Raw genomic sequence first — 13389 nt, 5'->3', positions numbered from 1 at the left:
TCTTTAAAATCCATAATGTAAAAAAAAAATCATTCCATCTTAAAAACAAGAAACCAAAATTGTAAATCAAACATAATACACGACCAACATTGCAATTAACCTAAATAAAATCCTACATTTATATATAACTACACAAAAAAAAAAAAAACCGAAAAAAAATCCTACATTTATATATAACTACACAAAAAAAAAAAAACCGAAAATTTTGTCACAAACAAAATATTATTATTGTCTCAAAATCTTCACCGTTTCGCGATTCTCACTCTTCTCTCTCTCACAAGTTTCTCTCTCCTCTTTCTCTCTCATCACCATCGCGATTCATTCGCAGAAAATCTCTCAGATTTTCTCTATTTTCACAACAATCAAAATTCCCTCATCGATCTATCTATAGATTCAATCCACAACCATCAATTTCACACCAAAAATCCCTCAAAAAAATCCCCTTTTTTTCGCCACACAAAACCCTAGAAAATTCCACCAAACCTTAATTAATCCCTAATTCATTTCAATTCGATCGATTTTCTTTCGAATTTTCAATCATGGTGTGTTGTATTATGAGATCTTAGCTTGATCTAGGGTTTTATTGGAAATTGATTTTGGAATCTAGGGTTTCGAATTTGGGAATTGATGTTTCTTTTCAGGGAAGAAGATGATGGAGGATTATGTATGGGTTTGGTGGTGAGAAGAAGTGGAAACACAATCGGCACATGTGGCCTGTACCTTCTAACCCGACCACTGTAGTCACCGTTTCTTCACCGTCAAAATTTATATGCAAAGTATATATCATCAATTCTATTATTTTCATCTAAAGTTTTGTTTTTTATTGTTGATTGATTCAATTTTCATAAGATTTTGTATTTTTTTATTTTTTCTTCCTTTTTTGATGTTAAATTTAATTGATATTGAAATGAATTAATTTGCTTATCTATCAGTTTTTTGAGCTGGATTTGGTGTTGGTTTATGATTCATGATTTATGATTTTTGGTTTTTGAGCTGATTTTATGTTTTTTGGTTTTTTGAGATTCATGGTTTTTGTGTTTGATTACCTTAATCTGGATGAGAAGTTTTTTTGATCTGTTTATTAATTTGTTTAAAGGGGTTATTATTTTGATTTTAAGGGGAAAAAAAATGGGAATTTGGAATTTTTTTTTTTATAATTGTTTTGAGGTGGTCTGGGGGTTGGGTGAATGTTCTTGAGATTTGGTTTTCTTTGGATGTTATTTGGGTTTATCCGTGTTTGTGTGAACAAAATGGGTACTTTTGTTTTTTAAATTACAGTTGATATCGCGGGAAAATTTTGTCAAATGTGTCTGATTTTGTGTTTATTAGCGGCAATTGTAACTGCATTGCCGTTGTATTTATGTAAAAAGCCTCGCCGTAATCTCGGTTTTTGATGTTTTTAATCACTGTTTTCTGTATTTTGCAAATCATTTATGCTTGACATCTTATTCCAAACCTGTTGTATTCATGTTTTGATAGTGTTGCCAAAATCGCTGTTGCAGATTGTTTTTTAAAGTGATTAAATTTTTCTTAATGATTCATTGTTTCTGTTGAGATCTATCTTTATTGAAACTGTGTTCTGATGGTTGAATTGATTGCATTTTGAGCTTAAATTTACTTCTGGATAATCTTAAATAATTTATGGATGTCATTTTATTCTAAATTTTGTTAAATATCGATGACATGACCAAGTTATGGTTAAAACAAACCTTGGTTTTTGAGCTCTATCATTATTGCATTTTGATGGTTGGATTGATTGCCTTTTGAGCTTCAATTTGCTTTTAAATCAATTTTTTGTAAATCTATCATATTTGAATCTTTATTCAAAAGTTTTGTCTTCATTTACGTTTTTTTTTTGGTTGAACTTTGCATTTGGTGTATCTTCTTTTCATCCCTTTCGTTATTGGTTTATCTATATTTTTCTATGTTTATCAGATTAGTATCTAATTCTCCGTTACTGTTTTTGCCAATTAGTTTTAGTTGCTTTAACTGCTCTGAGATTCATTTTATATCCTTGTTGTCTTCCTGAATATCTTTTGATCTAATTAGTTCCCATTGTTACTCGTTGTAGGATGGACGCAAGATTCGTGTTGGTGACTGTGCCCTATTCAAACCTCCCCAGGACTCGCCTCCTTTTATTGGAATAATTCGCAAGTTAATATTTAATAAAGAAGAAAGTCCAAGTTTAGAAGTGAATTGGTTTTACCGACCTGCTGATTTGAAGCTCTCTAAAGGGATTGCAGTGGAAGCTGCACCAAACGAAGTCTTCTACTCCTTTCACAAGGATGAGACACATGCTGCATCATTACTCCATCCTTGTAAAGTCGCATTTCTCCGTAAAGGTGTTGAACTTCCTTCAGGGATATCCGCATTTGTTTGTAGACGAGTGTACGACATTGACAACAATTGTTTACGGTGGCTAACTGATAAGGACTTCGTTAATGTAAGTCTTTGTATATATTTTATTTTCTATCACTATTTTGTGTATAATTGTATGTTGATAAGTTTGTGATTTTCCGTTGATTCAGGATCAGCAGGAAGAAGTTGACCAACTATTAGACAAGACAAAACTAGAAATGCATGGGGCTGTGCAGTCAGGAGGCCGTTCTCCAAAACCCTTGAATGGTCCAACATCAACACAGTCATTGAAATCTAGTTCTGATAACATTCAAAATAGTTCTTCCTTTGGTGTACAGGGTAAGGGAAAAAAGAGAGAGCGAGGAGATCAGGGATCTGATTCATCTAAAAAAGAGCGATTATTTAAGGTAGAAGTTGGAGATTCTGGTCAGTTTAGACTGGAGATGCTAAGGACCGAGATTGCTAGAATCACTGAAAAAGGCGGGCTTGTGGACTTTGAAGGAGTTGAAAAATTTGTACAGCTCATGCAACCTGATAGTGCTGATAAGAAAATTGATTTGGCTGGGAGAACGATGCTTGTTGACGTCATATCGCTCACGGAACATTATGACTGTCTTGGCTGGTTTGTACAGCTTCGTGGTTTGCCTGTGTTAGATGAATGGCTACAAGAGGTCCATAAGGGGAAAATTGGCGATGGTAATGTTGATAAGTCTGAAGAGTTTTTGTTAGCTTTACTCCGTGCATTGGATAAGCTTCCTGTGAACCTTCATGCACTACAAACCTGCAATGTTGGAAAATCTGTTAATAATTTACGCAGCCACAAAAATTCTGAAATTCAGAGGAAAGCCAGGAGTTTGGTAGACACATGGAAAAAGCGTGTTGAAGCTGAAATGAATATGACTGATTCAAAACCTGGTTCAACCCGTGCTGTTTCTTGGCCCACAAAGCCATCACCGTCAGATGTTTCTCACTCTGGAAATAGGAGAACCGGAGGATCCTCTGAGAATGTTGCGAAGAGCTCTCCTATTCAACCTTCAGCATCCAAAAATTCCCAATCTAAACATAATTCTGGAGAAGTACTATCCAAGTTCTCTTCATCCCCTGGCTCAACTAAATCAATGACTGCCTCAGTAGGCAGCAACACAAAAGATCAAAATGTTAAACTCATTGTTGGTGCAACGACATCAGATCTACCTCTGACACCTATCAAGGAGGAGAGGAGCAGCAGTTCTAGTCAATCTCAAAACAACAGCAGATCTTGTTCTAGTGAACATGCGAAGAGCTCCACTGCTGGGTCAATAAGTGGGAGCAAAGTTCCTGGTAGTGCATCCCGATCTCGAAAGTCGAGTAATGGTATACATGCAGCTGGCGTTGCTGTAATTCTGAAGGATCATAGCTCTGCCAAGAATTCAACAAGAAATTCATCTTCTGATAAAGTTTCACCGACCAGAATGTCCCATGAAAAACCATCTGATCAGCCCCTTACTGATCAAGGGCATAATCAGCGATTGATTGTGAGGTTGCCGAACACTGGGCGCAGTCCTTCCAGGGGAGCTAGTGGGGGCACTTTTGAAGAACCTGCTATTACATGTGGCAAAACATCACCTCCTACCGACAAGAATGATAATCAGGATAGGAGAGTTAAAGCCAAAACTGATTGTTTGCAAACCCATGTGTCGAATGTGATGAATGATGCATCCAATGCTAAGGAAATTACTGGTTGTGATGAAGCTAAGTGCTCTCCACGAGTGGATGAACGGTGCAGGGCTAATGAAGATGGTGATAAAGTAGCAGAAACGTCAAAAACAACCAGTTCTTCAACTGGATTTGTTTCCAGATCAGGGCAGACTTATGATGCTTCTTTAAGCCCCATGAATGCATTAGTTGAGAGCTGTGTGAAATTTTCCGAAGCAAGTTCCTCTGTGTCCCCTGGAGATGATGGTATGAATCTGCTTGCTTCTGTGGCTGCTGGAGAAATGTCTAGATGTGAAAATGTCTCACCTCTGCCTTCACCCGAGAGGAAGTCTCCTGCAGCTGATGAATCAAGCTCAGGGAATGATCGACATTCTTTTGAAGCAGCTGGTCGCACGCAGAGACAGTCTGATGGTGGGGCTACCGGAGAGCATCCTGTGAATACTTTGCAATTCAAAAATAATTCTAGGCATCTGGTGACTTCAGTATCGCGTGATTTTTCAGATGGTGAAGCCGTTTCATCTAGCTGTGTGGAGAAAACTGGTGATGGTAAAACTCAATTAAATTTCTCTACTACGGACACGATACAGAATGCTGGAGGTCCATGCTTACGGCCTGACACCAAAGAGGATACGTCTGAAACTGTATTTCCAGGCAGAAAGGAGTCTCATGCAGAGGCGGGAGGCGCAGAGGGTTTTCACGAGAGGAGGGAACTGGGAACTCAATGGCCTAAAAGCAGCAGTAGTCCAGGCTCTAAAAAATCGAGGACTTCCTCTTTTGATGATGATCAGAAGACTGATAACATGGATGGCGGTCTCACAGAGCACGGGAAAATGTTAGTTTCAGAAACCGTTGCAAGTGGTATGATTGAAAATGAACCAGGTAAAAAATCCCCCGAGTTATCTTCAGGTGTAGATAGTAAGAGCCAGTTTAGTGCGGAGAAAATGATGGGTAGTGTGCCAATGCAAAAAGGCTCTCCAGTTGCTGATACCTGTGAGTCCATAGATGTGAAAAGGGAGGATGTTATGTTACCCGCTTCTGGTAGTGCTTTGAAAAGGGAGGATGTTGCTAATAATGTTATGGCAGTTGAGATCAAGCCTGCTGAGAAACAAATGGATCTGGATTCAGCAGTTGCAGATGGTGTTGATGAGCGTTGTGAAGGGAATTCTGTTAAAAAAGAGTTCATTGGCGGTTCATCTGTTCCCTCAGATATACCAATTACTTCTGAAAAGGAGAGCGACGTGCCCGAAACATGTGATTCTAATATAGAAGGAAAGAAATCTGTAGTTTCTGCAGAGTTGAATGCGGTCAACACTAATCCATCCACAATTGCTAGTGGTTCTGATGCAGCTGTAAAACTGGACTTTGATTTAAATGAGGGATACCCAGTTGAAGATGCAGGCCAAGGGGATATTGTTAGACAGGAAGATCCTACCAGTTCATCTGCAGTTCATGTTCCTTGCCCATTGCCTTTTCCTATTCCATCCCTCTCTGGGGCCTTCCATGCTTCTATTACAGTGGCTTCTGCTACCAAAGGACCAGTTGTTCTACCAGAAAATCCATTGCGGAGTAAGGGGGAACTTGGATGGAAAGGTTCAGCTGCTACAAGTGCATTCCGGCCAGCTGAACCTAGGAAAAATGCTGAGATGCCATCAAATACTGGTGATATTCCTTCCGTTGAAACAACATCAGTCAAACAAGGCCGTGCTCCTTTAGATTTTGATTTAAATGTGGCAGATGAAATAGGTTTTGAGGACGTTGCTTACCGGGGTTCCTTAGAGTCTGGAGCACATGACCGCAGTGCTGTGGGACTTGATCTTGATCTTAACAGGTTAGATGAGACTCCTGAAGCTGGATCTTTCTCTATGGGTAAAATGGATATTCCTTCTTTACCAAGTAAACAGCCTTCATTATCCAGTGGGTTATCTAATGGCGGAAGTGTCTCAAGAGACTTTGATTTAAATAATGGGCCAGGCCTTGACGAAGTTAGCACTGAAGTCCCTGCTCGTAGTCTGCAGATGAAAGGTGCTGTGCCATTTTCAAATTCTGTTCATGGCACCAGAACAAATAACGCTGAATTTGGGAACTATTCTTCATGGTTTCCTCCAGGTAATTCGTATTCTGCAATTACTGTCCCACCACTTCTGCCTGGTAGAGGGGAACAGAGCTATGTTGGTGCTTCTGGACCACAGCGGATCATAGGTTCGACAGGTAGCTCACCCTTTAGTCCTGAAATGTACAGAGGGCCAGTACTTTCATCCTCTCCTGCTGTTGCATATCCTCCTACAACCCCCTTTCCATATCCGGGATTTCCATTTGAAACCAATTTTCCATTATCTTCAAACGCCTTTTCTGGTTGTTCAACACCATTTATGGATTCATCAACTGTTGGTGGACTTTGCTTTCCTACTATGCCCTCGCAGCCAGTTGGTCCTGGAGGCATTGTTTCATCTACATATCCCCGTCCTTATGTTATGAGTCTTCCAGGCAGTACAAGTAACGTAATTCCCGACAGCAGAAAATGGGGAAGTCAGAGTTTGGATCTTAATTCAGGCCCTGGTGGTACAGACGTCGAGCGCAGAGACGACAGATTGCCTTCAGGGTTGAGGCAGATGCCTGTCCCCAGTCCACAAGCCTTGATGGAGGATCACTTGAAGATGTTTCAGATGGCCGGTGCATTAAAAAGGAAGGAACCTGATGGCGGTTGGGATGGAACTGATAGATTCAGTTACAAACATCCCCCCTCATGGCAGTAGGATAATAGCTCTTCGAAGCAATTTTTTAAGAGGTCAGCTCCTTGTAAGCACTCTGACTATGTCAACTCTTTTCAATGTATTTTCAACACCTTGATTCCAATTATATACAGTTTGCATGTATTTCCGATTTAGGGATTTTTTTATGTACTAAACATATTTCTTACATGAACAAGCAATCTTGTATTCGAGAAGCTTCTCTTTCTGTCACTTTTGTTAAAAAATAGTCCTTTTTAATGCATCAGATTTGTTTGTATGTTTCTGATTTGTTTCTGTTTTGGTTACGCAAAGTTTAAAGGTTTTGATGTATTGAAGCCGTAACTCTTCTGTCAATATGCAGCTTTTATGGAAAATGTCAGAAAAATTGGGGAAACTATGAGTGATGCTACTCGTGCTGCTGATGGGTCGTAAAGTGAGCAGATCTTCCGTTGCGGTTGTTTTGTGCAAATCTGGTCTCACAGATAGCCTCTTGCAGATGAGTTTTGTTTTTCCTGTGTAGATATCTAACCGAAACAGCAGGTGTGATAATATGCCGGCCTAGAATCAGAGAAATTGGCATCGAAGTGTTTTGACTGTTACTTTTCTGCAACAGCACTGTGCCCAATCCATTCTCGAACATTTGGAATGAGAGGATTGGATGTATGAACTGGTTGAGGCCAGTTTGGCTTCTTTAAATCATTTTTTTTTTTCAACTTTTGTTACATATATAGTTATTGCTGTAGTCATGACTTCCGAATTTTGTTACTTATCAGTATCACATTCTGGTTATGCACAGGTTAGCGCCACCATGTACAATTTGTCACTTCTTCCCCTTAATGTTATTACATGGCTGTGCTCTTGCATCATTTTTAATTTTGGTATCATAATTGGAATTGGTATGGAATTTCTTTGAATCCGTCCTGTTATAGGGCCTCGCTGTGTTAAAGTTAAACTGTTTCTAGTGAGTTTGTCAACCAGATATACGCGTCACTGGTGATATGACAAGTTTAATGCAGATATTGTTAATTTAATAACGCCCACCGGTCAATTTGTGTATGTAATGCATATGCGAACTTTTTTTATCTCGAGAAATAGCATTGGTCTCATGTTTTTTGTGTTTGGATCCTCTTATGTTCAGCGTGTTTGGATGCTAATGATTGTTATATTATAAAAGCTTGTGAGTACGTTGGCAGTGATATGCTATTTCCAAGTGCGACTTTCTCGTTAGCGAAGAGTGACATTAAGTCATCCTTGTCATATTTTGTTTGAAAAGATGAATCAGTATCACCTTTGAGAAACGACCAGTAATGTCTGCGTGCTGTTATTAATTGTTTGTTGTTGGTTGCATGTTTTTTCCCAACATTTTATCAACCAACCTCGTGTATCATGTGAAGCATTTTGAGGATGTATTTATCAAGAGTTGTTATATTGCCGTAAAGTTGGCATCAAATTTTGACAATAAATATACGAGTTAATGGAGTTTAAATTTGGTTAATTAGATTTGGTAGATATTTATTAGGGGCCCTTTATTGGTTAATCAAATTTTAACATAAATGCAGTTACCACATGAGCACATTAGGAGTGATATGGCAAGTTTAATGCGTTAATTCAATACATGCCCAAGTATGGTTATTAGGGGCCTTTTATCGGTCATTTTCATGTTTGTTACTCCTTTATGAACTTTCTGTTGTGAGAAGTGCTTAACGTGTTTGGATTAAAATAATGTTGTGCAATAAAGCATGTCAGTTGTAATGCGTTGGCGTTGATATGCTCTTTCCAAACACGATATTCTTGTTGTCATATTGTTTAAAACATGATATTGCTCTGGTAGCTCTCACTCATGGGGCATTTTTTACTCACAAAACCTACCAGAATCTATCTTCCGGTGGGTGTTTTCCTGCATTTTGAGCAACACGGGGGGATCGTAGAGAAATTGCTGTTGAAAACGATGAACCAGTGAAACTTGGAGAAATGAAAAGGGGTATCTGCTTGTTGTTGAGGTGTTTGTATGTTCTTGGTTTACAATAGAGCCAGCCATGTCCGTTGATTCTTTATCATTGGTTGCATGCCATTTTAAACATTTTATCAACCTTGAATAACTCTTTGGGGAGCTTGAAAATAGGGTGGTATTTTTTTGTACCATCTGTAAGTTTAGGTTCGAATAAATCATGTTTTTCTTGGTTGGCTCATATCATAATCTTTAAAAAAAAAGCCAAGACACAAGAGAAAATAATAATGCCTCGTTTACTTTTTGAAAGTGTTTTCTATTTTTCATTTTCTGAAATTTATTAGAATTTTACATGTTAACAAGAAAATATTATATTCTTGAAGTGGACAATTGCGTGTAATGAAAATGGCAAAAAAAAAAAAAGAGAGAGAGAAGTTTTCATTATTTGTAAAAGTACATAATCTCTAGCTAACATTTCATCTTCTCTTTTTATTTCAAGAGTCTCACATATTCCTATTATTAAGTTAAAACAAACACATGTTTTCACATGATAAACAAGATCTAACAATTTACATTTATCTCGTAAAACAGTAGATTTCTCCTTTCACTTGTAATGGTAGTTCAATGTTTAGAGACAAGAGGAGCTTTGATTATATTGGAGGTAGTGTGCTTTAAAATTTAAAATTAAGCTTCAACACTACTTGGAGAAGAGGGCTTGAAGGAGGGTTGTGCCTTGCAAGCAGAGTTGCATAAAATGATAAGGTGTGACAACATCTAAGATGCAGAGGTGTGACAATCATCAAAGGATAATATTGAGTGAAATGAGTCAAATTCTTATACAATGCAAAAACTTAATATACTCGATGCCATCATGTCACAAAAACAAAAAATTCAACAACAACCAAGTCTTATCCCACTAAGTGGGATTGGTACATGAATCAAACGATACCATAATGTTATATAAAAAATCATGTCTTTGTCCAACTCATTAATCTTTAGATGTTTCTGAATAGTTTCTCCTATAGTTTTATCAAAGTCTTCCCTAATCTCCAGTGATTTAACTCCGATCTTGATCCGATCTACTCTTTTTATTTCAAAATTCACATGTTGTGTCTCTGACATAAGCGAAAAATTCTCTTAAGTAAAACGATTATTCAACTTTTAAATTTGTCAATTAATCACATGATATAAAAAAAATATAGGGAGATTTTCAACTTTTCAACTTTTCACTTAAGTGTTCGTTATTGACTGCAAGTCATCAACATAGTGAAGCAAGGGGGTGCACGAGGGAGAGGGAGGTGTAGTCACAAGTTCAACTGAAGAAACAATTAGGCTTAGCGCTAAGGTATTTGGCCTTGTTTTGCTCTTCAAACGCCCTAAAATGCAATAGTTTTACCAGAAATAAACTTTCGATAGATTTAAAGAATTCTTTTTTTGGTGGTGGTCGGGGTTCGACCCCGAACCTTGCATAAATTATGCATTGTCCATACCAACTGAGTTAAGCTCATGAGGACAAAAGATTTAAGCATATGAGAATGGGGAAGAACAATCATTTAGAACTTTTTTAATAAAAATTGAATTGCGCAAGCACAATTTGACTCGAACCTTATATCAATATGCTAGTTAAAAGAATTAATTCATATGACATACATAAAATTAAACATACGTATTTTGTTTAAAAAGATATATTAATAACAACAACACCAATGACCGTTTTACAACTATTCTTGTAAAATTTGAATGTTTTTTTTTTTTTTTTTTAAGATTACAAAGACAAAACTCTTACAAATAAACTTAAGTATTACCAACAATTACGAGAATATTAGAGTAAATTAACATTTAGACTTCAACCTATAACTATAGTTCTATTGCTATTGCATGGCCTAGCTATCATTATTTATTTTATATATTTTTGTAATAATGTTTATTTGTTTCTGTTTATATGTAGTGATAAATAAAAATGATAGAAAAATTATTTCCAAGTAACTTTATTATTCTTTCAACGAAGCCCTTCTGTCTCTTTCCATTCACTAACAACTCTCAACTTTTCATAATTTATTACTCATATTTTTACAAATAAAGTTTGCCAAATAATTTAATAGGAAGAGTAAACTTTAAGGAAATTTAAATAAAACTTAAAAATAAGACTATTTTTTGCTTAATTTTTAAGGCAAATGCTACTCCCTCCATCCCATATTACTTGACACAGTTGACTATGACATAAATATCAATGCATACTTTTTATCTTTAATATCTTTAATTTTCTATTAGAAAAAATTATGAAAATTTAATATTTTGAAAATACTCATCGAGACGAATCCAACAACATCTTAGTAGAAAAATACGATCAAAGTAAATTAGGTCAAAATTGAAAATTTTCGAATGAGTCATTTATTGCGGGACGGAAAGAAAGGAGTAACATGTACCCCAAGGATATATGCTAAGGAATTTAAAGTAGAAATAAAAGTTTTAAAAGTTATGCATTCAACTTTATTCAACACTTCAAAGTCAAAGTTTTTTTTTTTTTTATGAAAAATTTATAGTTTTGGACACAACAACATAGGTACTAGCTAGGGTGCTTTTTGACTTCTGACCGATATCTTTGGTGTCTGTCACCATCTTCTAGTTATAAGTACTGACAACATGGGCAACAGTTTGCACTTTGCAGGCCTTTTTCTTTATAAAAATGAGCTCAGAGATTTTCAGCCAACATTCTTTATGGATAAACAATTCCAGTCAAATTAATATTAATTATTTTATGGATAATGTTAACCAGTGCCCCAGATATTAGTTAAATAGTTAAAAGAGATAAAATTTTATTAAAAAATTGTGTAATAATTAGTTAGCCAAAAGTAACAGTTTATATTTCCAAAACAATTTATCTACTTTTAGATTCCTTAACCATCGGGGGCACTAATAAGACCCGTATTTTTTTTTTTTTTGAGAGAAACAAGACCCGTATTTTATTAGAGTAATAATTCTTTAGTTTTGATGCATATATTCATATCTAGAGATAATACTCCCTCCGATCCTTATTATAAAAAACAATTTACTTTTTAGATTCATTGAATAATTAATGTATCTTGCTATAAATATAGACTAGATATATCACTTACATAATGAACATAAAAAATCAATTATTTCTTATAATAAGGATCGGAGGGAGTAAAGATAAAAATGATCACAAACTATAACTCTCCACCTCATCATGTAATGAATTTTCACCTTCATAATAATTTAAAGGGTTATGCTAACAAGTGCCCTAAGTGCACTTGTTAAGGATACAAAAAATAGCATATTTGCATTGGATTCAACAACATTTTGACTTTTAAAAAGTTAAATTCATCATTTTTCACCATTTTTCAATACAATATTTTTATTTTTATCCTCTTATCCAATGTTATAAGGGTACTCTTTAACATTTTCCTAATTTAAATAAGGGTTAAAACTGATAGGTGTAGATTTTTGGTTGGTGTTTTCATATGTTCTTGTGTTATGTTGGAAAATGGAAGGTGTGAAAGTGGAGGGAACGTAGTTGTAGTAGTAGTAGTGTTTAAGGTGTTACAATTGCTCTGTTTTTAATTGAATTGACGCGACAATTTAAAATATTTTTATTGATTGTATGTGTAAAATTGTTTTGGACCGTCAACCCACTATAATTAAACTCTAAGTTATATATGACTAAAATTTATTTTGATGAATCTAATTATCGACGAGCACATATAGATATTTTTGGTTTTATATTTTTTTTATCTATCGGTGATCGACTTAATTAAACTTTCACCTTAGAATCATATGAATGAAAATTTGAAAGAGTTGTTATAAGATTTCATAGCCTCTCAGATCATAGCAAGAAAAGTCATGGCCATCAACTGCAACCCTCCACCCTTCAACGTGAAGCTCATTGTGATTTTGATACTTCTTTCATTTGCTTGCTGGTTTATCTACTTTGCAGTCATCAGATATGGTCCATCTAATCTGAACTTCCATGTAACTGAAGCTTCTCTCACAAAGTTCAACCTCACAAGAAACAACACCTTATCTTACAAGTTAGAAGCCAAGATTGCATCAAGAAACCCTAACAAGAAAGTCACTGTGCATTATCTGGTCATCATTGCATATGCCACGTACAGAGGTACTTTGGTAGCTTGAATTTGACATCTTTTAATCAAGGGCACAAGAATACCACTTTTATTAATCTAGAGTTTGAAGGCAAGAGTGTGATCAAACTCAACCCTAAACAACTTGGTGAGTATAATGAAGAGACACGTTTAGGGATCTATCATCACTTGGCTATTAATTTGGATTTTACAATCACTGATAAATTTGGATTTTATAAGAGTGGTCGCTTCCATCCACCAACTGTGCACTGCAGTCCTTTGAGTCTTTTTTTGACTTCTAATGGTAACTCATCATCACCACCTTCTTTTAATGTCACAAAGTGCCGTACGGGATTTTCCTTTCATGCAAGTCAGAAGCATTACAATCCATATAATATGAATTAGCACTATGGATTTCCTCTCTTCCTTTTAAATGTTCTGCAATTTGGTTACTTTGAGTGCCAAAGTCTAGTAATTTGATGCTTTAATGTTAGCTTTGTGGATGTATGTATCTGTGCATAAACAATATCAACATATTAGTGTAAAAAGATTTTGGATT

The 13389-nt window shown here is 36.0% G+C and overlaps 1 protein-coding gene and 1 pseudogene across 2 annotated transcripts; both read left to right on the top strand.

Moving 5' to 3' along the window:
* The first annotated feature begins 244 nt into the window (after positions 1-244).
* Positions 245-7655, top strand: LOC146912146 (uncharacterized). 2 transcript variants are annotated; one of them, XM_085719394.1, is made up of 4 exons: positions 245-776; positions 2072-2443; positions 2529-6838; positions 7144-7655. In XM_085719394.1, the coding sequence occupies exons 1-3, from the start codon at positions 663-665 to the stop codon at positions 6804-6806; spliced, it is 4764 nt and encodes a 1587-aa protein (XP_085575520.1). In that variant the 5' UTR covers positions 245-662; the 3' UTR covers positions 6807-6838; positions 7144-7655. The 2 variants fall into 2 exon arrangements, with proteins under 2 accessions (XP_085575520.1, XP_085575521.1); XM_085719395.1 differs by having other exon boundaries at positions 2529-6849.
* Positions 7656-12174: 4519 nt separating this feature from the next.
* On the top strand, positions 12175-13305 carry LOC146912145 (NDR1/HIN1-like protein 10; annotated as a pseudogene).
* Positions 13306-13389: the final 84 nt, after the last annotated feature.

Source organism: Medicago sativa, chromosome 6 (genome assembly GCF_051527215.1).
Source record: "Medicago sativa cultivar Bolivia chromosome 6, Bolivia_mono, whole genome shotgun sequence".
Lineage (NCBI taxonomy): Eukaryota > Viridiplantae > Streptophyta > Magnoliopsida > Fabales > Fabaceae > Medicago > Medicago sativa.
Note: the sequence above shows the minus strand (reverse complement) of the source record. Positions and strands in the feature narration are given on the sequence as shown.

Excerpts from the sequence above, each read along its gene's own strand:
- LOC146912146 (XM_085719394.1), top strand. The coding sequence starts at position 663 with ATGTATGGGTTTGGTGGTGAGAAGAAGTGGAAACACAATCGGCACATG. Across the intron at positions 777-2,071 it reads CGTCAAAATTTATATGCAAA|GATGGACGCAAGATTCGTGT; the intron begins GTATATATCATC and ends TACTCGTTGTAG. Across the intron at positions 2,444-2,528 it reads CTGATAAGGACTTCGTTAAT|GATCAGCAGGAAGAAGTTGA; the intron begins GTAAGTCTTTGT and ends CCGTTGATTCAG.